General features: G+C 45.5%; 2 protein-coding genes across 2 annotated transcripts; one reads left to right on the top strand and one right to left on the bottom strand.

Moving 5' to 3' along the window:
* LOC119661752 (N-acetylglucosamine-1-phosphotransferase subunits alpha/beta) lies at positions 1–8741 on the bottom strand. The gene is made up of 4 exons (XM_038071222.1): positions 8494–8741; positions 7094–8425; positions 734–924; positions 1–515 (listed from the first exon to the last, which is right to left on the bottom strand). Exons 1-4 carry the CDS (start codon positions 8662–8664, stop codon positions 206–208), a joined length of 2004 nt encoding a protein of 667 aa, XP_037927150.1. The 5' UTR covers positions 8665–8741; the 3' UTR covers positions 1–205.
* A 327-nt stretch (positions 8742–9068) lies between these two features.
* Positions 9069–17633, top strand: LOC119657909 (V-type proton ATPase subunit S1). Its single transcript, XM_038065083.1, has 4 exons — positions 9069–9300; positions 9374–9467; positions 9537–9801; positions 16451–17633. Exons 1-4 carry the CDS (start codon positions 9209–9211, stop codon positions 17221–17223), a joined length of 1224 nt encoding a protein of 407 aa, XP_037921011.1. The 5' UTR covers positions 9069–9208; the 3' UTR covers positions 17224–17633.
* Positions 17634–20524: the final 2891 nt, after the last annotated feature.

Genomic DNA, 20524 nt, shown 5'->3' with positions numbered 1-20524 from the left:
TATTTGTAAATATTTTCGATGATTTATTCAAATGGATATCTACTTTTAGCTTACCTTAAACCTACTTGCATTTCACACAAAATACATTGAAATAAACAAAAATAATCTCAAAATAAATTCGTCGAATTCTGGGGCACAAAAAAACTAAGGAATCAATAAGAATTACGCATCTGGGGCCTCTTGTAACTTTCACCATTGAATCGCATTAAATATCACAACATTTATAAGGAATAAATTTCCGGGCATATTTCGCTTTATGACAACAAAAATATTTCAATCCCATAGCACACATAATGGCACTGAACACATACAAAATAAACATGACAAATTCTCTGCCTTGTTTCCAGGCCAGGTAGTCGTCAATATGTGTAAAACGATTACGTAAATTGTCGGGAAGCTCGAACTGGCTGCGACGCGGGAAGAACGACAGGTAGAAGTCCTCAAGGATCAATTTGATAAGTTGATTCTCGTCTGGGTATGCTGGATCAAGATTGTCGTTGATGCAGTTGAATTTTCTGATGGAGAAAAAAAGGAATGATTGTGATTAGGACGATTAGGTTTGAACCAAAAGTCGCTTTCACTAGAATACTCTTTGGCTTGCAGACCACTTGTCTCCTTCTTTAGTGCTAGATGTCTACGACGGGATTTGAAGGATGCAGGGTGGCTGACCCTATTACAGTCTTTCTTGTAGAATTTATGTTCGACCTATTTTGCCCTTAATTCCGATACTTACTTTGGATTTTTACGTAGTTCATCAAGCGCGTCCACAACTTCCGACATATTTGATGTGAGCATTTTAAAATTGCTGTACATCCCAGTCTTCTGGTTAACGTTGAATTTGTATTTGGGGCGTTCACTAAAGTTGTTTAGAAGGACTTCAGTTAATGGCGAACATTGAGTAACAAGTCGTTTTGTTACCCGTGGCTGAAAAGTAAGCAGAACATGATATGTTTTACCTTAAGTCGAAAGTGAAGTGGGAAATGAAAGCGTAAGCTTTTTCATATTTTTTTTTCTTTTCCTTAACTTAATATTATTTTAGGAAGATCAGTTTTCTCAGCTATTCAAGCTTTATAGAACCTTTCAAATCAGACGTCTCACGCTGGAACTATGGAGCTGGGTATCGAATGAGTGAAGGTGTTCCTGTGGCTTTTTTTCTTTGGCGAATGGAGCTACATATCCTTCATTTTCTCGTAGAGCTGAATTAAATAAATGATCACTGCACTACCGTCTCCCGATAGTACTTTTTTCACTGAAAAGTTTATGAGAATTTCTCCCTTGGATTTTTCGTTGTCGCTTGGTCTCTGGGTATTGGGAAGTCATCCTCCCTAACAAATTATCATGGAAGAGTTAAAAAGTTTGTTCTTATTTCTGGATCTGAAAAAGCTTATGTCGAAAATTCTGGACGTGGTACAAAACATTTTTTTTCGAGAAAAAAAAAACGGAAAATTTGAGGGGAGAAAATTAGACAATTATACAAAATACAACACTTATACGATGCAGCCAAAGGTAATCAATCTTAGAAGTTCGATACAGCAGACTATGAAAACCGAAAAATCCCCGTCGAAAAATAAAACAGTGAGGCAGGGTTAGTTGATAGCCATTCTCCTGGCGGATAGTTGTCGCCAGAGGTATGTAGGCCACGCTTTCAGAAATGATAATCGAATATCTTCTCGACAGTGCGTTGTGGTAATATTTTGATTCCTCGTAGATTCTCCGGGGATAACATGGCGTGGCATATGGAAAAAGTTGCCTTTGGGCTTTCTTATCGCATGCGTTACTAAGATCATGTAAAGAAAAAAGTCTTCTGCTAGCTGAAACCAGACGACAACCTAGACCTAATCGACACACACCACTAATGTTAGTAGAAATCTTTGGTAACAGGAAATTGTGGTTTTTCTCAGAGAGAAAAGTATTGACATTGTATTGATACAGGTACCCTGGATTGGAGATGCCACTAAAAAGGGCCCCAAAAATGACAATTGATGCTACCACTCGAAAGAATTCTGTTATATGCTGGGAAGAGCTTACATGATTATCTATGTCCCAACTGAGGGTCCTCCGATTTGACTGTGGTTAAAATGGAATCGATCAGGGCAACAGATTTTGGTTGATTTGACACGTATACGATTCCATTCGGTTCAGTTTCGGTCGCTGCTGACAAGTCTAAAATGATATGTCGTTTTAAATTCGGTGTTTATTGGGTACCTAATTGAAGCTGTATAGCATGGAATGTTCCCACGAACAGATAGGTTTTAGTTTGTTTCACTTGTCGACAGCGACCTAAACAGAACCGAAAACAAATCGAATTGAATGGAACCGTATACGTATTAAACAAGCCTTACATGATTCGTTAGCTCGCATGGTTCACGAAAAGCGGCACGATTAGAGAAGTTGCAAGGTTTAACATTCGCCATCACAAAAAATCGGAGGGTTTATGGACGAAATCTCCTATAGACGCCTCGCAGGAGGGCTTCGTCCGCAATGGAATACCTAATCTGTAATCACAACCGAAAAAAATCAGCTTGGCAATAAACTTTCCGCATATAAACCTCTTGACCTAGTTACCAATACCAATTATGTCGCCATAACAAGAAAACTTCATTCCGTGCTGTTAGAGAGTTGAATTTCACTCAGTTACGTAGCACAAACCTAGAGATGCCATGAGTGGTCATGAGGTCGCGAAGGACTTCAACCCAAACAATCTTACCTCCAGTGTCCTAGACATCCATTTGCGTAGCTTTTGAGCGTCGATTAGAAGTATGAAGTGGCAGTTGACAGGTTACACACTGAGAAAGCACCCTCCCTTGTGAGTTGGGGCTTAAGAATTGACTTAAAGTCTTCCCTCCTTGCCGCAAGATAAAGGGATAAAAATTTGTGGGTTAGTAACCTGCCAATTTTAAACCTTTGCTGCAACTGAAACGTTAACAACGCCTCGAATAAGGACTGACCTCACGACAACAACCTTTGGCAATCGAAAACGGACTATGATTGGTTTCCGAAATTTGCATACGCTCCTCGATAACAGTAGCGAGGCTCCTCAGGATGTTGGCTTTTTTCAACTTAAACGAGAATCCAGCACTACCATTCCGTGTCGGAAGAGCTTCTGAACTTCCCGCCGAACCAGCTTGCACCCTTTTGCCGAAGCCTGCAGTCGTGTCCAGGATTTCATTCTCTTTCTCTTATCATAAAAGAAGAGAACGCCGTAAGATACGGCGCGGGACGGTTTTCCTTCTCCTCTGCTATTTCTGTTCGTTTCTCCGCTCGTGCTACTTGTGCATTCTTTCTCTTGTGGGTTGTTCGTTTTCACTATGTCCTCCGAAATAGAGGCAAGTCTAGCGGCAACTATCGTAGCCGTATGGATTCCGCCGTTTTGCCGTAGGAGCCCGACAGCGTGGTTCCTCCAGCCCAATTTGCTTTGGCGGGCTTCACACCGGATGCCGTCCGCTTCAATTACGCGCTGGACGAGGAGATAGTCTCCGAAACAACTAAAAGAGCAGATCATAAAACACCTGTCAATAAATGAGGCCGCTAAACTTAACTACTTACTGACAGAGTTAGGTGACCGTGCGAAAAGTCAACTACAACGTAAAATGAAGCAGTTGGTTGGTGACAAAGTAGGCACCAAGCTGCTACAGTTTTTGTGGTTCCAGAGGCTTCAGGCGAGCACACAGGCCATCCTGGCATGTGCGGATTTGGGGTCTCTGTACACGTTAGCCGTTATCGCAGACAAAATTGATGAGGTCTGAGTGCGACCTATGGTTGGTGAGATGTCTCGCGTCAACTTAGGCCAGATGGCTCAGTTGCAGCAGATGGTGGCAGCGTTGACAGCCACCGTCTCTGAGTTGGCAGAGGCCATCCGTGCTTTGCGTTCCTGGAATAGGACTAGATCAAGGTCTAGATCCGCCTCCCGAAATGGGCGATCGGTTATTAGATCGTCAGGACCTTCGGTAACTACCGGGGCATGCGGATACTATCGAAAAATTTACCTCTGCAAGTTCCCATCAAACAAGTCAGATTTGCTGGAAATTCTGGCGACTGCTATCCGAAATGCAGTGGCACGTTGCCTCACAATCTACGATCCCTTGAGCCGGCGCAACTATCTGGTCCATACAGGCGCTGAAGTTCCGGTCCTTCCCGTAGCCCGGCACAATAATTTAATATCACAATCATCACAATCGGCAGATCCATTACCACGACAGAAGCGCGCAGTTGCGCGGAAAGAATTCGAAGAATTTCTTAAACAGGGTATTTGAAGACTTTCAGATAGTTGTTGGCCTTCGACACTTCACATGGTCCCTAAATCCAATGGCGAATGGAGACCTTGCGGTGACCACAGACGTCTAAATGCTCAGACGATTCCAGACCGATACCCCACCCCATTCACATTCACCCCCTAGAAGGCAGGCCGTTCACAGTGTTCAGGGGCTATAAGCCCCTCACGTATGCTTTAAAACAAAAGCCTGACAAAGCGTCCCCTCGTCAGCTTCGACATCTGAGCCGGCAAGGACAACATAGTTGCTGACGCTTTGTCACGTATCTCCAAGGTTAATATCCCCGCCTCACTCGATTTCTCGGCTATCGCCAGGCGCAGGAGAATGACGCAGTGCTTCAGAGCCTTAAATTCAACCCCAAATACAAATTTTGGGAGTTGTCCATCTTCGGCTCGAACCTCTCTCTCTGCTGCGAGTACTCGGAAAAGGGACCCCGGACATACATTCCGGCCACCTTTCGCAAGGAAGTGTCCCACGCGGTTCACGACTTAGCGCATCTAGGCATCAGGACGACAAATCGGCTAGACACCGAAAAATACTTCTGGCCCTCCATGAATAAGGACGTCAACTCCCCGGGAAGAGAGTTGCATCGCATGTCAGACGTGTAAGGCCACCAGGTCTGTAAGAAAAGAAGTGACCTCATTCCCAGGCGCTACCAAACGATTCCACACCATACACCTCGACATCGTAGGCCCTTTGCGAGACTCGCACGGTTTCAAGTATTGCCTCACAATCATCGACAGGTTTACGCGGTAGCCCCAAGCAATACATCTGAAGGATATTACGGTGCAATTTTGTGCCGAAGCCCTCTGTCGAGAGTGGATCCCTCGCTTCGATGTCCTTGCAGTGATTATCACTGTCTAGGGTATGCAATTTGAGTCCACCCTTTTCTCGGAGTTAGGCAAACTCCTGGGATTCAAATGCCAGCGGACTACTGCATACCACCCGCAATCCAATGGGATGCTAGAGCGTTGGCACCGGGCGGTGGAATCCGCTATTATGGCCCGCGACGATCCGTCCTGGACTCAAGTCTTGCCTCTCGTCCTACTTGGCCTTCGAACAACCCGCCGAGAGGAATTTGTTGCCAGCCCCGCGGAGCGGGTATATAGGGAGAACCTAAGGCTCCCAAGTGCCTCTCTCTTCGACAAGAGATCGGGTCTTACAGACTCTGGATTGCTGCGTCTGCTGAGAGACAACCTCCACTGTCTTAAACCCACACCTCCCACCTGACACACATCCGCACCTGCCTGCGTTCCCAAGGAACTGGACACGTACACGCACGTCTTGGTCAGGACGGATGCTGTCCGGAAGCCGCTGCAGCCTCCATACGAAGGCCAGTACCGTGTTCTCGAGCTGGGAGCACATTTCTTCCAGCTCGAGAGCAACGAACACAAAAAGGCTCTCTCCTTGTCCAGGCTGAAGCCCGTTGCGCGCCCCACAGCAACGTCGCGTTCGCTTCGCCGAATGATGGGAACGCAGTTTCGGGTTCGGTTGCTGAAGCCCCTAGGTTTCATCTGGGGGCGGAGTGATGTGGCGCAGCAGGGTTAAAAACGTTCAAAATTTATTTCGAATATTGTTAATTCGACAGACAGATGCCACCACCGGTGCTCTCCGTGGCGTAGTAGGCCTTGCCAACTGATTTGTATTGTAAAAATAATTGAATAGATTTAGTCTGCAGTCAACCGTTGACCTCGTCGATCATTTGTTTAAATATTCTAAAAATATAATTTCTTTAATTGCGTGTTAATTACAAAGGAATGTAAAATAAAAATAGTTAATTAGTTAAAGAATTGCATTGAATAACTAAAATTGAATTAATTAATTAACAGATGCCTTTGGTTTGTTTATTTTTCAGGATCCAGTACGTACTCACGTCCCGGGAAGGAGACGTGCATTTTGGTGACACGTGAGGGATCGAATTGCTCAAAAGACGGGGCGGGGGGGGGGGGGGGGTCTTGTAGTAAGGGGGAGGAGCTACATTCTACAGTCTGCCTAACACAGAGCCGTGTAAGCACATGTTGATCGAGCACTCCGATGGGGCTTCAATATTTGCGAGCGAATCTTTGTGGCGGCACATCGTGGGCGCGAACCTAGGCGCCAACATGAATTCGCCTCCACCGCTGCATTTAGTGGCCGCAGAAACACCTGGCGGTCTGACATGAGACTGGGGCGAAGGGAATGTCAGAGAAGTCGGTTTTTGCAACAAAAACTAGAAAAAAAGTCAAGTCACGTCCGCCGACCCCGACAGTTCGAAAGTTTTATATAATTTGACAACTTTTCAATTATTTTAATTCACGCATAATTGTTGCATTTGTTGTTTAGAGGAAGATGTTAAAATTGTGTAATATAATTTAATGGAAACCAAGAGTAGTGTTTTAATTCAGCGTGTCACGGTCAATTTCGCCATCTTTTTAGATTTTTGAGATAGCTTCCCCCTCTTGGATGTCTCCGGCCACTCAGAATGGTTTTTGACCACCCAGTTCGGCTTCGCAGTTTTCTCCAAATAAGTCAAATTTCTTTGAGTCTTTAGAACCCATACTACGCCCTACCACTGCAATTAAACGGCACGAAAGACACAATGCAACCTCCTGATCAGAACTGCTTTCCTATGTGAGCTTGTAACATCTTGGTTTGATTGCTATTCTGGTTCTTTGCAAGTAGATCAGATTCAGGAAGCACGTTCCACGAGCTGATGCCAAAATTTGAGGACGCGGTAAGGGGGATTGAGACATTTGCAGGCAACAACTCCCGAAAACCACAGTGAAATTAGTTTTTGGCACTAGCAAAGATGGAAAAGAACTGGAAAAAATGCATGTACTTACAATGTTTGAATCCTCGTACCGCTCATACACCAGCGTGGTGTATTGGACATTATCCTCCCGATCCTCGCCCAATTCCCTCGAGCAATTCACCACAATTTGCTCGAAATATCTCACAATCGCCCAGTCCAACGGGAGTGGATATATCCTGGCCAGCAGGGTCCGAATCTCTCTGTCGGACCACGTTGACGAGTTGTCAGTGTCCAGTTCGTCAAATATCTCCGAAACGGTCAGTTTGCGAGCTTCACTCATCAAAAAATGATAATAAGCAAAAGCGAACTGCACATCCTGCGGATGGCGGAAACGGTTGTTTGCCGTCAATTCGAAATGTGGATAAAACCGTTTTAATAATTCGTCGACATAGTCGCGATCCAGAAGAAAGCCGACGTGCGCCAGGACTTTGCGGGACCGATATCCATAAAAACTGTTCAATATTCTGTTGGTGTGGATCAGATTCTGGGCGTAGATGTCCTTCGAGGATGAAATCTGAGCAGCCTCAGTGGTGGGGGTCGCTTTGGAATGTTGGCGTTTTTGGTTATTGTTGAATTGGTCGACGAACGATTTGAGCTCGGTGTTGTTGGGCGGGTGCTTCTTCAGGAGCTCGTCAAAGTTGCGAGGTTTGCGGTGCTTGGCTACATAACGAACGCTCAGCGAAGTTATGTTGTTTTTGGGGACAAGTTTCGGGACCTCGTAGACAACTTTCGGGGTCGTCGATGTGGAGGTCTCGTCGTCATAATAGTCCACGTGGTCCTGGCAGTCACCGCCATCGAACTGACACTCTTCAATGTTGCAGATCGCGTCGCACGATCCGTCTCCAACGTAAACCCAGGGGCAGCCCAGCGTGCAGTCCGGCACGGTCCACGCCGTGTACACTCTCGTCCCTTCGGAGCTTGTAAAGAGGTCTTCAGGGTAGAGCGGGGCGCCCAGGAAGATATCGTCGTTCAGGTACAGAAACTTTTTGGAAAGACTTGGAATGCGGTGAATGAACGTTTCAATCGTGGAGCTGGAGAATGTCGGAAGCAGAGTGTTCTCGGGGGCGATTTGAGCGTGCGAAATTATAGTGACCCTTTCGCAGGCCATGTTCAGCCAGTACGGGATCTGCCCGTTGGTTACGATGTAGACGTGCCGGACCCACGGTGCAAACGCCTCCAGCGACCGCAGCGAATATTTGAGCTCATTTTTATCGTCGAACCGTGCCTGGTCGTAATCCGGCGTGAATTTCTGGATTGATTTGATAAACTCCGGGTCGGACCCGTTCACCCAGGTGTAGACCACGTCAATGGGCTCGCAGCAGGCGGCCTGGTCGACCGGCTCGGCGGAGAAAATATTTGGTCTCTGGAAGAAAACACGAACAATTGGTTGCGGAGCTTACGTGGACAGAAAATGTTTTGCGAGCATCTTACCTTCCGCCAGGCGAAAACGGTCACCGCGATTATCAGGAACCACAGGCGCTTGCTCCGGAATGTGGTTGCGTTGTCACGAATCAAGCGTTGCAGGAACTTCACTCGCATTTTCGATGCAGCCGGCGAATCTTGGTAGCATTTTTGTTGACGTGCAACGGCTGCGAAATTCATCTACGGAAAGCGAGAGATGTAAACATTTTGACGGAAATCCGCGGAGAGCGAGAGATAATTGCGAGCTGTCATGGGATTAATTTGCAGATGGTTGGGCAGAGTTGCCGTGGTGGGAGAATGTCGAGTATGTACAGTTACGGTGGGAAGTTTTGTTAACTTGGAACTCTTTCCATTTTTTCATCCGTTTATTTACTCTTTACGGTCAGATTAAGTGCTTCATTGGAGTTGATATCACAAAACAGTTTCGTATTCACCCATTTTGCACCAAAAGTCTGCAAATTCACATCCCCCACCGGATATAAGAGAAACACATTTCGGTGCCTACCCACATCATTTCTTCCCATCAGGCAACGCCCTATGAATGCTCTTCACTCTAATCGTTTCGATACTCGCAATAGTCGTTGTCATTCGTCACGGGAAAGTCATATGACATTTGACATAGGTGCTGGTGGAATGAGATTCATTCGTAGACGAGCCCAAGTTTTCCATTAAATCTTTCAAGTTTCCTCGCAGGCTCTTCTCGTCTAATAACACCAACAGGAAAATGGCCCGTTTCCCCATTATCCTAGCACTTGTATGTGCAATTTCGGGGGCGTTTGCTGCCACAGTGCCGGTTGTAATGTGGGGTCCTGGCAGGTAAGTGGAAAATTCTTTATCTCTCGTTATCTAATTTCATGGCCTGGAAAATTTATAACGCATTCAATTGCAGCAAATTAACATCCGCCTTGAATGGGAATCCCGAAAGTGATCTAATCGACGCGGTTGTGGATAGCTCGTTGACTTTGGCCTTCGCGGAAGACAGGGTAGGGCGACTTTTTGTGAGCTCGCGTGACCATTTTCGTTAATTATTGAACTTTTTTGTCTGATCCTAGCTTACTGCGGAAGATATTTCACAGTGCAAGGACGAGTCGAGGAAGTCGTGCTTCAATTACTTGTCTGGATTGAGTTCCAAGTCGTATGTGCAAGTTTCGCAGCCAATCGAGCGGATCGAGGAGACCCTGGGGGAGGTGAGGTACGTGTACGTCGACAAGGACGGCCAATTGGATTCGGAAATTCCATTGAAGGAATCTAAGGTGGTGATCGTTTCCTTGGCGTTGGACCCAGAGCTGAGCCGAGAGGAGAATCTGGTGAAACATGGTAAGTGAAGGGTGTCGCGGCGTGCGTTCACGTGATTTGAAGTTGCGCAAAAATGTCGATTGAAAATTAGGTTTAAGTCGTTTTGTTTTTTATAGCCGACTTTTATTGAGTCCCGCTCGTAGTTTTTATCCGTTCCCAGTCTAGCTTCGATAATTGGTATGAGTAACTTATTTTCTTTTATGTTGGGAAGAAATATTTGGTCAGGGCAGAGTTTTTTCGTCACAAAAACGACTAATTTGGATGCACATGTTTGTATCAGCAAAAACGCTCGATTATATTTAACATAAAAGCATGTGAGTAGTTGGTTTTCCCCGCTTACGCTTGCCTCTGATTGGATGGAACTGACTTAGCCCTCGACGAACATAAAGAATGCAAAGTGGAGGCGTCCCCGACTTCTGAATCTGTCGGAACTGCAACAGGAGAAATTACCTTCACAGTTGACTATGATACGTTTCATGCGGTGCATTAGCAGGTCCTCAGAGTAAGGGCAGACATAATTCTTCAGAAGTCGCTGCACCTCTATGGACAAAAAAGTGGGAGATAGGTTCTTCCCAATTAGTTCGGGCTTTCGTCAAGTGATGTGGAACCAGGGCTCCTTCCGATTTATCACGCCTGCGATTGGATTTTGCTTTTGTGTCATTGCCAAGTTTCCTAATAATGTTATTCAGTGTTTAACCGGCTTGTGGGAAACCAGCGACTGTCGGAGATTTATTCCACGTGCTTTACTTGAAAGCAAAGTGAAATCGGAACAGGCCTCGCTGCGAGTGAGAAACAATCCTTTATTCGAGGAATCCTAAATCCCTGTGTGTAAAGGATGCAGAAACAGTATACAACATCGCCGTGCATGGACAGGGTACTTCTAACAACATCACACAACACCTTCTTCCGGCCGCTGAGGCCGTTACGGCCGAAGACATAATCACCAAAAATTGTCCATTGACGACGATCAGTGTTCCCTTTCAGGGGATCTGCCGGACGCCCGGAACGGCGAAGTAAATTCCTTGATCAATTATAACCACGCACTTTAAGTCGAATTCCGACTAGCCTCATGTAAGTCGGTTTACAAGCGAAAACAAACGGTTTCTGGTATCTCGGACACCGAGGCACCGGCAACAAAAATCTTTACCATCACCTCGCGGGCAACGAATACGGCCCCGAGGCGACGCACGCCCCGGAACTTCGAAATCAGCCAGTAGTTAAGGATAGTGGTAAAATTCGTTTTCTCCCTCCAATATTTTTTGTTTTGACTGCCAGGGCATTGTGTCTAGTTATTATGAACATAGACAAAACCGTAAAATACGAGATTATTAATTTGCCTGCCGATAAGCTTAAAGTTCGGCTCAATTGTCCTAACACACGTAAGAGACTCTTCCGATCAATCAAGGCCTCCAAATTAGATGGCCATTCTTTCAGCATTAAGGAGGAGAGGGAGCCAACTCTCATACTTAAAGGAATCTCCCCTCACGAATTCATTTCTGACGATGTGGCAACGGAAATCAAGGAATCAGAAAAAGTTACGCCGATTCACGTCTCAAGGCCATGGTCACGGACCAACGATATCAGCATAACGTTCTTTCGCATTACTCTCAATTCCGAGGCAGGTGTCACCACATTCTCTAAGCTAAAAACCCTCCTACATCAGCGGATCAGCTGGGAGAAACTTAGAAAAGGGGATGTCACTCAGTGCTTTAACTGCCAACAATTTGGCCACGTTTCTACAAATTGCGGCTACAATCCCAGATGTGCCAAATGCGCGGGCCCACACGTTTCTAGGGATTGGTATCGGTCGACTGTCCAAGACAACGCCGATAAGGAGTCGGCGGCGCTCCTCAAATGCGTGGCCAATTTCGCCAAATGTTCTCGTAGGTTGGAATTAATCCAACGTTCTTCCCCCTCCCTCACTGACCCCTTATTACGCCGCAGTTGTCAGGAGTCTCGGGGGCTTTTTAATGGAAGCCAGGTCCCTTTTCAAAATGTTTTGTGATTTTTTCCTGTTTCACTTTTTCACGAAATCAAATTCTAACAAAAAAAGAGGCAACTCGTCAGACGCTGCCTCACCCCTGCCCTGGGAGCAGCGTGACGACAGATGGTAATCGCTCCATTTATATATAATCCTACACACGTAATGGGTACGAATTATATTCAAGTGAAAGCCGTCATAAGTTCAGACTTAAACCAGGCCGAAGTTAATTTTTTGTTGAGGATGCTTGGAGTCCTAAGTCCGCACCCACTTGGTGACGGATCGGACCACTTGGGAAGCAACTTACTTCCTCTTTCGTAGTCCACGCGCTTTTCTGGGTGAAACACCCAACTTTTCCAAGAAAAGAAAGAAAAAGTTGATTGAGCGTTTCGTCCAGAGAGCGAGAGAGAGTTAAAAGTCGGTTGGGTAGTAATTGGGTCTTTCGGTCTCCTGTTAGGCCGCTAACTGTGGCGATGGCAGTTCAGTGCGTCGACAGAAGCAAATTCACCACGGCGATACATCCGTGGTTCGTGCCTCTGATGTTCCGTCCCATCATTCCGTCTCTTTAGTCTCCACAAGGAGACCCACTAGGGCCCGCCCACTAAGGTGTGCCCGGTGCCAATGTTTCAGCATCCCAGTGGATGGGAAGCGGTAGTCCTGTGCCGTTTGAAACCGATGAGCTTGCCTAACTCCGAGGAAAGAGTAGACTCAAACTGCATTCCTGGGTCCGTGATGATTACGGCTGGTACACCAAAGAGCGGCATCCATTTTCGACAGAGGGCCTCAGCACATGTTGTCAAAGGTATTGCTGATGCAGTGTTGCATCAATAAGCTGTTATTTGACGGTTTTAAACGCTTGGACAGCCTCAGTAGACCACGCAACCTTGCGAGAGTCTTTGGTTTTGGGCCCAGACAAGTAAGCGTTGAGGATCGTTTGGTGATGAGCGGCCTTGGGCAAGAAACGATGATAGAAATTTAACATGCCCAAGAATCTTCGCAGATCCTTCACCGTGTTCAAACTTCAAAGTTGTCGGGTTCAGGTTGGATTTCATCAGGGGTAATCAAGTGGTCGGGAAATTTCGAGAAGTTTCGCAAGACAATGGACAATGGACAAAGGAATGTCTGCACAGCGTTGCACAAGCTAGAAGTCATCCTAGTGAACTCGAAGAGTCCCACAGGTGTGCGGTATGCCTTCGAAAGCTACAGGGATTTGATGTTACGTCTTGACTAGATGCAAAGTCGTGAAAATACGGCAGTTTGTAAGTGAATGCGCGAAATCACGGATGAGTGGAATAAGGTACCACTCGGGAATTGTGTGAGCATAACCTTCATTTGCCGTTTGGCTTAGGAATCAAATAGAGTGGAGATGACCAACAGCTATTGGAAGGTCTGCAAATGCCCTGAGCCGGTAGTGTTGATGTGGTGGTGCATATTGTGCTTAACTGGCTGGAACAAACTAGAGGTTACGGGGTTTATGAAGGCTTTGTTCTACAGGTCCACCAATAGCCCATAGTGACAAAGGATGTTTGCGCCTAAAATGGGGGTGCTAATGTCCGCCAAAACTAATCGCCATGAAAATGTTCGGCGCAGTCCAAGACTCACGTCCACCTACCTGTAGCCGTAAGTGCGGTGGGAGAGGAGTTCGCAGCAGTAGTTTTGTGCTGTCAATGGGGCGTGCGTACACCTCGTGGACTCTGTCGGCCGTGGCGAACAACATTTCCAGCGACCCCGAGTCAGCGCAGGCTAAGATATGGCGGCCGTTCTTTGCGAGCCGCTGCAACCACAGCATTTTCAAAAGCTCTGAGTCGACCTGATCTCCACCCAGCTGTCTCATTTCTCGAAGCAGCTGGCTAGGGGTACGGTCGCCCAGCGTCAGTTCGTTCAGTAAGTGATACAGCTTCGCTTCCTTACTCACTGAGAGCCGGCATATGAGCTGTTCCTTTAGCCGGTCGTCGGAGCCGTCCTCTAATATATCCGTGACTAACCCGACTTTCTCTTCGTCAAGACCGAGAAGTGCATGATAAAAACGCTATCAATTTGTTTTTAACGACATTGGATGCATTTTCTTTGTCGGTCTGCAGCGGGATCTGTCACCAAGGGAGATCAGGTAGAATTTAACATAGTGAACTAACTCCAACTATATTTATCTCTTTCTCTAATCTCGAAGTTTTTCTGCGTTAGAAATTTTTCTTTTGAATTTTTTATGATATTCTGATAAATTGTCACGTGAGACATCCTCATAGAAAAAAAACCCTCAAGATCTATTAAAATCGGTCGAGTCAATCCTTAGATTAACTGTCCGCAATTTGAAAAAATATAAATCCGAGAAAAACACATTTAAAGTGTTTCCTTTATTATTTATTCTATGGTTGCAATTATAGTGCGTCAAGTGCACCTACGCGCCATCCTTACGGCCCTGCAGCATCCCCACGACTTTCCGAGACTCTAGCACTCCTCTACTGTCCTGTGCCAAGTGCCCTTGGGGCAACCCAGCCGTGACCATCTTGGGAGAGTGGATTCCACTGTATGGCGTAGCTCGTAATGCAATTATCGCTCTCCATAAATCTATCCACTGCCACTTCCGTCTTCCGATCAAGTGCATAAGAGTGACAGGCCTATGCGTTGACCAAGTTCTTTGTTTGAGATAGTGTCAGGCCAACGCACTCCGATGATTCGACGCAGACAGGTATTGACGAAAGCTGGAAGCTGCTAAGTAACAGTAGAGTTCACTTTTCATGTGCTACTCCTATTTAATAACACAGAAAGAACACTAGCGCAGAACCATCTCAACTTGATTATTGTGTAGAGATAACTGCATTTCCAGATTTTGGGCAGCAAAAGCTGACGTAGTACTGTTAATGCGTCGGGCAACATTCAGTTCGGCGCCACTGTGGACAGACACCACGCTTCCTAGATATAGAAATTGATCGACGCTTTCGATGCTTTGCCCATTAATGCAGATAGGGAGAGTGCAATGCAGGACCCGGTGAGAGAGCAAACAGATGTCATCATCGTTTAAGAACGGTGGTGATGTGTTCTTTCCATCTCTTCAGTTGCAGGTCATCGTGAATGAGAAGTTGACCGTTGACATTCTTCGCAGGCCCATCGAAGAATTTGCGACCACATATAAGCCCTTTTGTGATCCATTATATACTTGTGAAATCATTGCATTCTGTGGCATCTTCCGCAAGCAAATTAGCAAATTCTCTTTTGTCCGGGGTACACTACGCTGAACTTCTTGGGATTTCGCTCGGTATAGGACCTGCCCTATCTTGCTCCGAACTTAGTTTTGACTTCAGGAAATCGTTGAGCGCAGCTACAATTTTCAGAGGAGTAAACACCTCCCTCTAGGCTTCCCTCGAGGTCATTAATTCGTTAGGTTTTACCTCTGGGAGATTTTCGCCTATGGGTCTTTTAAAGAGAGCTTTCGAAGTGTGTCCCACTTCCGATGTCTCTAATCCCGTTCGCGCCCTTTTTATTGCACTTGAAATTTTATTGCCTTCTGTCAGCGCAACTGAAATTGAGGAAGCAATAAAACGAATAAAATCAGGGAAAGCGAAGATCGTTGAAATAACCGTGGATCAAGCAGGATTTGTTAAGAACTGTGGAACTACTGACGCAATACACGCTGCGCGGTCACTCATGGAGAAATATCGCCCTCTTTACATTGCATTTCTGGATCTAGAGAAAGCATTTGACGGTGTGCCAGAAGTGCTGGAAGAACTCGTGACCTGGGTTCAATTGCTCTACCACGATTCGAAAAGTAAAGTTCGAAGTATGGCGGGTGTATCAAAACTGCTTCGTGTCTCTGTTGGTGTTCATCAGGGAAGTGCCCTCTCACTACTCCTCTTTGTCCTTGTTATGGACACAGTCACACGGGATATCCAACGTCCAGCGCCCTACACACTGCTTTATGCAGATGATGTTTTCCTAGCATCTGATAGCAAAAATGCTCTCGAGCAACTTGTCCAAAAATGGAATGATCGCCTCATGCAAAACTGACTCAGATTGAGAGTCTTAAGCTTGGATCTATGTTGCCTGCGCTGTGGGACTGGCTCCTTCCACATCTTTCTTCGTTTAAGGACTTTGCTTTGCTTTGGGTTGTAATAACATCTATGGTGCCTTCTGCAAAGTTTGTGTTTTCACTGCTCTGCTCAATAAGCGGGGGGTTGGTACTTCATCTCGACCTGAACCAGGCATGAATTTTTGGATAATGCTTCAGTCCCGACGTTTCGAATTTGACTCGATCCTACTCGTATGTCCATTTCGTCTCCCTTTTGCCGATATGATAGTTTGCCAGGTGAAGTGATTTAAACTCCGCACATTGCTCCAGACGGTGTTAATGTGGTCAATACGGGACGATTCAGATCGAAAACCAGCTTGCTCTCTATTCATCAAGCTTTCAAGGTGTTCTTTGATATGTTGCAGGATTATTTTAGCTATTATCTTTGCGATAAGAAAAATTCATTAACAAAATTTTCTAGTGACAATCAACGAGATGATTCTGTCGCTGAAGCGCTCATTTCACATTTCAATTTAATTGTGCAGCCGATCCAAGCTTTGCTTTTGTGTATTGCGCTTCGGTCAGTTGAGTGGTTAAGGTTTTTTTCTCTGGTGTCTTTCAACCACGACCTTTATGTTAATTTGTAGTATTTACTGACCTAGTTTAACTACATAAAATTCTTGCAGATGGCTACATCAAGAAAATCTACAACAATGTCATATCAGCCGCCGGTGATGCCAACGTCGTCGCTCTTTACACGGGAAAATCATCTGGTAGCTTAGTACGTAAAGCTCGTCAGGTATCTTCAACAGCAGCTCCCGCCAGCTCATCAACTGCAGCCCCAGTCAGCACATCAACAACTGCATCATCCGGTTCAGTTCCCATGGAATCCTCAAATGGAACTATTTTGCAAGCCCCGGAAATCCTCATGTACTTCACCAATCTTACATTTACTGACAAGGATACGAAAGTCCTTACAGTTAAGTCCCTTTCCGTTTCCAAAACAAGCGATGAGAGCAGATTCACGGTAACAATGGTCACACAAGACGACACAATTAAATTCAATGTAACCAATGGAGCTGACGGCTATTGGTCAGTGACTGACGTCGAATACGGCAAATACGATAATTTTGTAACAGACCGAACAGTCGGAGCGGCTGATGGATTCAGCTACTACTGCGGTCCACCCACCAAATATACCTTGCAAGCAGGACAAGCATTGACCTGGACCAAGTGGCAAATACAACCCAACTTCTCGACTAACCCGCAAATCAACAAATTCAATGATCCCTACAATTGCGTTGGATTCACTTCCATTCCGATTTGGTCTGGGCTGCTGGTGACTGTTATTCTTCTGGCGATCATGAGCATAGGCGTAACCTGGTTGATGGACATCAGGACTATGGATCGATTCGATGATCCTAAGGGAAAGACTATCACTGTTAATACCGCGGAATAATGTAGTATTCCTAGCGTTCAGTTTTTACGCTCAACGTAAATGTGCCTTACGTAGAAATTGTATCCGACGAACTGGGCACTAATGAACGTCAGTTTTATTAAATGTATTAATTGTTATTACTTTATAGTACGTTATATCGTTCAAGATAACTATATAAATAATTCATTCATTCCGTCGCTATAACATTTACTGTAGTTCGTTTTCGATTTATCCGTTTGGTTTTCAGTTTGTTTCCTTTTCTTCTTAATTTGGTTCCATTCAGCACAAAATCGTACGATGTTTGATGTAGTGTTGGTCGTCTAATTTGTAAGAGGAAGCGCTGTGGTGAAAAAACGCCAAATTTTCTTGAAAGTGTTTTTTTCTGCAATGTATATACTTTAGGCAGTAAAAATAAAGAGTTATGAACAAAACCCTTAATTTTCATTCCATTTTAGAACCTTTCGGTTACTGCTAATACTCTGGATTAGGCAAGAGAGGCAAGCAGAGTGGGATTGAATATAAACACCAACAAAACTAAGGTTGTCAGTCTGACGTGTCATCGCACTCTCCTTATCTGCATTAATAAACAGCATCGAAGGCGTCGATTGATTTGTATATCTAGGAAGCGTGATTTTTTTCGAAGGTAGCACCGAAGTGGAAGTTGCCCGACGCATTAACAATGCTAGATCTACTTTCTCTGTCTTCTTTAAAATCTGGAATTGCAGTTATTTCAATACCAAGATCAAGTAGAGACTGTTCTGTGCTAGTATTCTTTTTGCGTTGCTATTTGAGAATAGCACATAGAAGGTGACCTCCACTGCCACTCGAAGGCTCCAAGCCTTCGTCAGTAGCAGTTGGCGTGGTATCATTGGAGTACGCTGGCTTAATACTATTACAAACAAAGATCTTGGTCGGCGCACAGGCCTGTCACCCGCACACGATGTGAATAGCGCGGACGTGTCAGAAAGTTGTGCAGGAAGCCAAAGCGCATTTCAGGTAACCGCGAACGATATATATAGAAATTTTGATTACTCTGCCAGGATTGTCGGTCGCAGTTTCTGTCAAGTCATCTGAGGATATCAGTCAATCAATTACCATTAACTGGTCAAATCCTTGCTGTTCTCATAGTGACAAGTTGAGTTTAGTTATCCTCCAAGGGAAATGCATTCAACAGACTTTTGGTCATTTCCGCTTTACTGGCAGCGAGTCGAAAAAAACAACCAACAACAGGAACTATTCTGAGCGCAACAGGTAGCCGATGGTTTCCTAGTTTTCACTTTTTGTGTCTATCCTTACCTTGTATCAAAAAGTTTTAAAGGAATTCCAATAGCTGTTGTCACACTGCGGGTTCCAATGACTCTGTTTCCATTGGGCCATTGTGCTTCAAGCTGATTACTTGCATCTACGTTGAACATTTGCATCTAATCGGCTTTGGATGTAAATCTTGCTCCACATTTGTTGGGTCATCTGAATAACATCCAGAGGCAGTTAACTTGATGTGTGTGGGGTGATATGAACATCATCATCATCAACGGTGCAACAACCGGTATGCGGTCTAGGCCTGCCTTAATAAGGAACTCCAGACATCCCGGTTTTGCGCCGAGGTCCACCAATTCGATATCCCTAAAAGCTGTCTGGCATCATGATCTACGCCATCGCTCCATCCTCATCTATACGGATTAAGTGACCCACCCACCGTAACCTATTGAGCTGAATTTTATCCACAACCTCACGGTCATGGTATCGCTCATAGATTTCGTCGTTATGTAGGCTACGGAATTGTCCATTCTCATGTAGGGGGCTAAAACTTCTTCGGAGGATTCTTCTCTCGAACGCGACCAAGAGTTCGCAATTGTTCTTGCTAAGAACCCAAGTCTCCGAGAAATACATGAGGACTGGTAAGATCATTGCCTTGTACAGTAAGAGCTTTGACCCTATGGTGAGACGTTTTGAGCGGAATAGTTTTTGTAAGCTGAAATAGGCTAAGGGTGAGGGTGATATGAACACTCAGAGATAAACTTTGTAATAAAAGTTTGCGAATACTTCCTTTCAAGACCAAATAGGCGAACGACATGCAGTTCGTAAGGACCCCTTCACGTAATTCAAGACTTTCTTCTTTGAAAGCCTTTCACGTCGTCACATCCAAGATAACGAAACAAATTTTAACGCTTAGCCTGCCAAGTTCGGAAAGATAGCGAAGGAGCTCCAAAAGTAATTCGTCGTTGACATCAAACTATCGTCCGTGAAGAGGGGAAAGTCGCTGAAACGTTTTTGGTCCATCCATCGTAGTAGCAACGAGCAGCATCTTGGTAACGATCCACTTTCTAATGGGTCAACGTACTCCCCACGCAAATTGCACATTTCCACGTCAGATAAGAGCAGCAGCAGCGTCATCAACATCCGACTACCGTCTGGCCACCATCAACGAGTTTCAGTCGAACGCGGCTGGGAAACTCCTTGTTAGTATATTAAAAAGAAAACAGCTCAGGATCGTTTTCCATTTCCTTTTCCTCTCCTCTTTCTGCTCTTTTCAGCTCTCGTTTTGTTTGCGTGTCGTTGATCTTTGTGGGTTGTTTCGCTTTCGGTCAGTATGTCCAGTGATAGTTTCAAGTTCCCCAGTATCTGCCGCGGCGGTAGGAACCGGCAGCGAGGCCCAATTCACTTTGGCGGGCGTCCATCGTGACGCCACATACTTCAATCACGCGCTGTTTGGGCTAAATGAGGAGACAATTGAGCTTATCTTCGACGTACTCGAGGACTGCTCCTAGAAAAGCCGAAAGGAGCAGCTCATAAAATGCCTGTCAGTATGTGAAAGGGCCAAACTTCACCATTTATTGACAGAACTAACGCTAGGTGACCGTGCGCCAAGCCAGTTGTTCTGCGAAATGAAGAGGTAGGATGGTGACAAAGTCGGCATTGAGCTGCTAGAGTCTTTGTGCTTTTGGCTGCTGAGGTGCCCCGAGATTACACAAGCCATCCTGCATGTGCGGATTCGGAGTCACTGGAGACTTTGGCTGCTACTGCGGACAAAATCCTCGAGATCTACGCACGGCCCGTGATTTGCGAGGTATCCCGTAACACATCAAGTCAGGTGGTTCAGCTGCAGCAGAGGGTGGCAGTGTTAAAAGCAACCGTTTCTAAGTTGGCAAAGGTCATCGGTGTGTGGCGCTCGGGAAGTAGGACTAGATCACGGTTTAGATCCGCCTCCCGAAAAGCGCGATCGGGTAGTACTTCGTGGCGGGGCGTGTATATACAATCGTAGGTTCGCCAAAAAAGCCATGGAATCTACCAGTCCCTGAAATTCTTCATAAAAAAAACTCAG

The sequence above is a fragment of the Hermetia illucens genome, chromosome 1 (genome assembly GCF_905115235.1).
Source record: "Hermetia illucens chromosome 1, iHerIll2.2.curated.20191125, whole genome shotgun sequence".
Lineage (NCBI taxonomy): Eukaryota > Metazoa > Arthropoda > Insecta > Diptera > Stratiomyidae > Hermetia > Hermetia illucens.
This window is presented reverse-complemented; position numbering and strand designations above follow the sequence as displayed.

What these genes read in the sequence shown, in the direction of transcription:
- LOC119661752 (XM_038071222.1), bottom strand. Translation starts at nt 8,664, where the DNA reads ATGAATTTCGCAGCCGTTGCACGTCAACAAAAATGCTACCAAGATTCG. An exon ending in CCGTTTTCGCCTGGCGGAAG is followed by an intron (nt 8,426 to 8,493) that starts GTAAGATGCTCG and finishes GTTTTCTTCCAG; the next exon opens with AGACCAAATATTTTCTCCGC. An exon ending in GGTACGAGGATTCAAACATT is followed by an intron (nt 925 to 7,093) that starts GTAAGTACATGC and finishes CTTACTTTTCAG; the next exon opens with CCACGGGTAACAAAACGACT.
- LOC119657909 (XM_038065083.1), top strand. Translation starts at nt 9,209, where the DNA reads ATGGCCCGTTTCCCCATTATCCTAGCACTTGTATGTGCAATTTCGGGG. An exon ending in TGGCCTTCGCGGAAGACAGG is followed by an intron (nt 9,468 to 9,536) that starts GTAGGGCGACTT and finishes GTCTGATCCTAG; the next exon opens with CTTACTGCGGAAGATATTTC. An exon ending in GGAGAATCTGGTGAAACATG is followed by an intron (nt 9,802 to 16,450) that starts GTAAGTGAAGGG and finishes AAATTCTTGCAG; the next exon opens with ATGGCTACATCAAGAAAATC.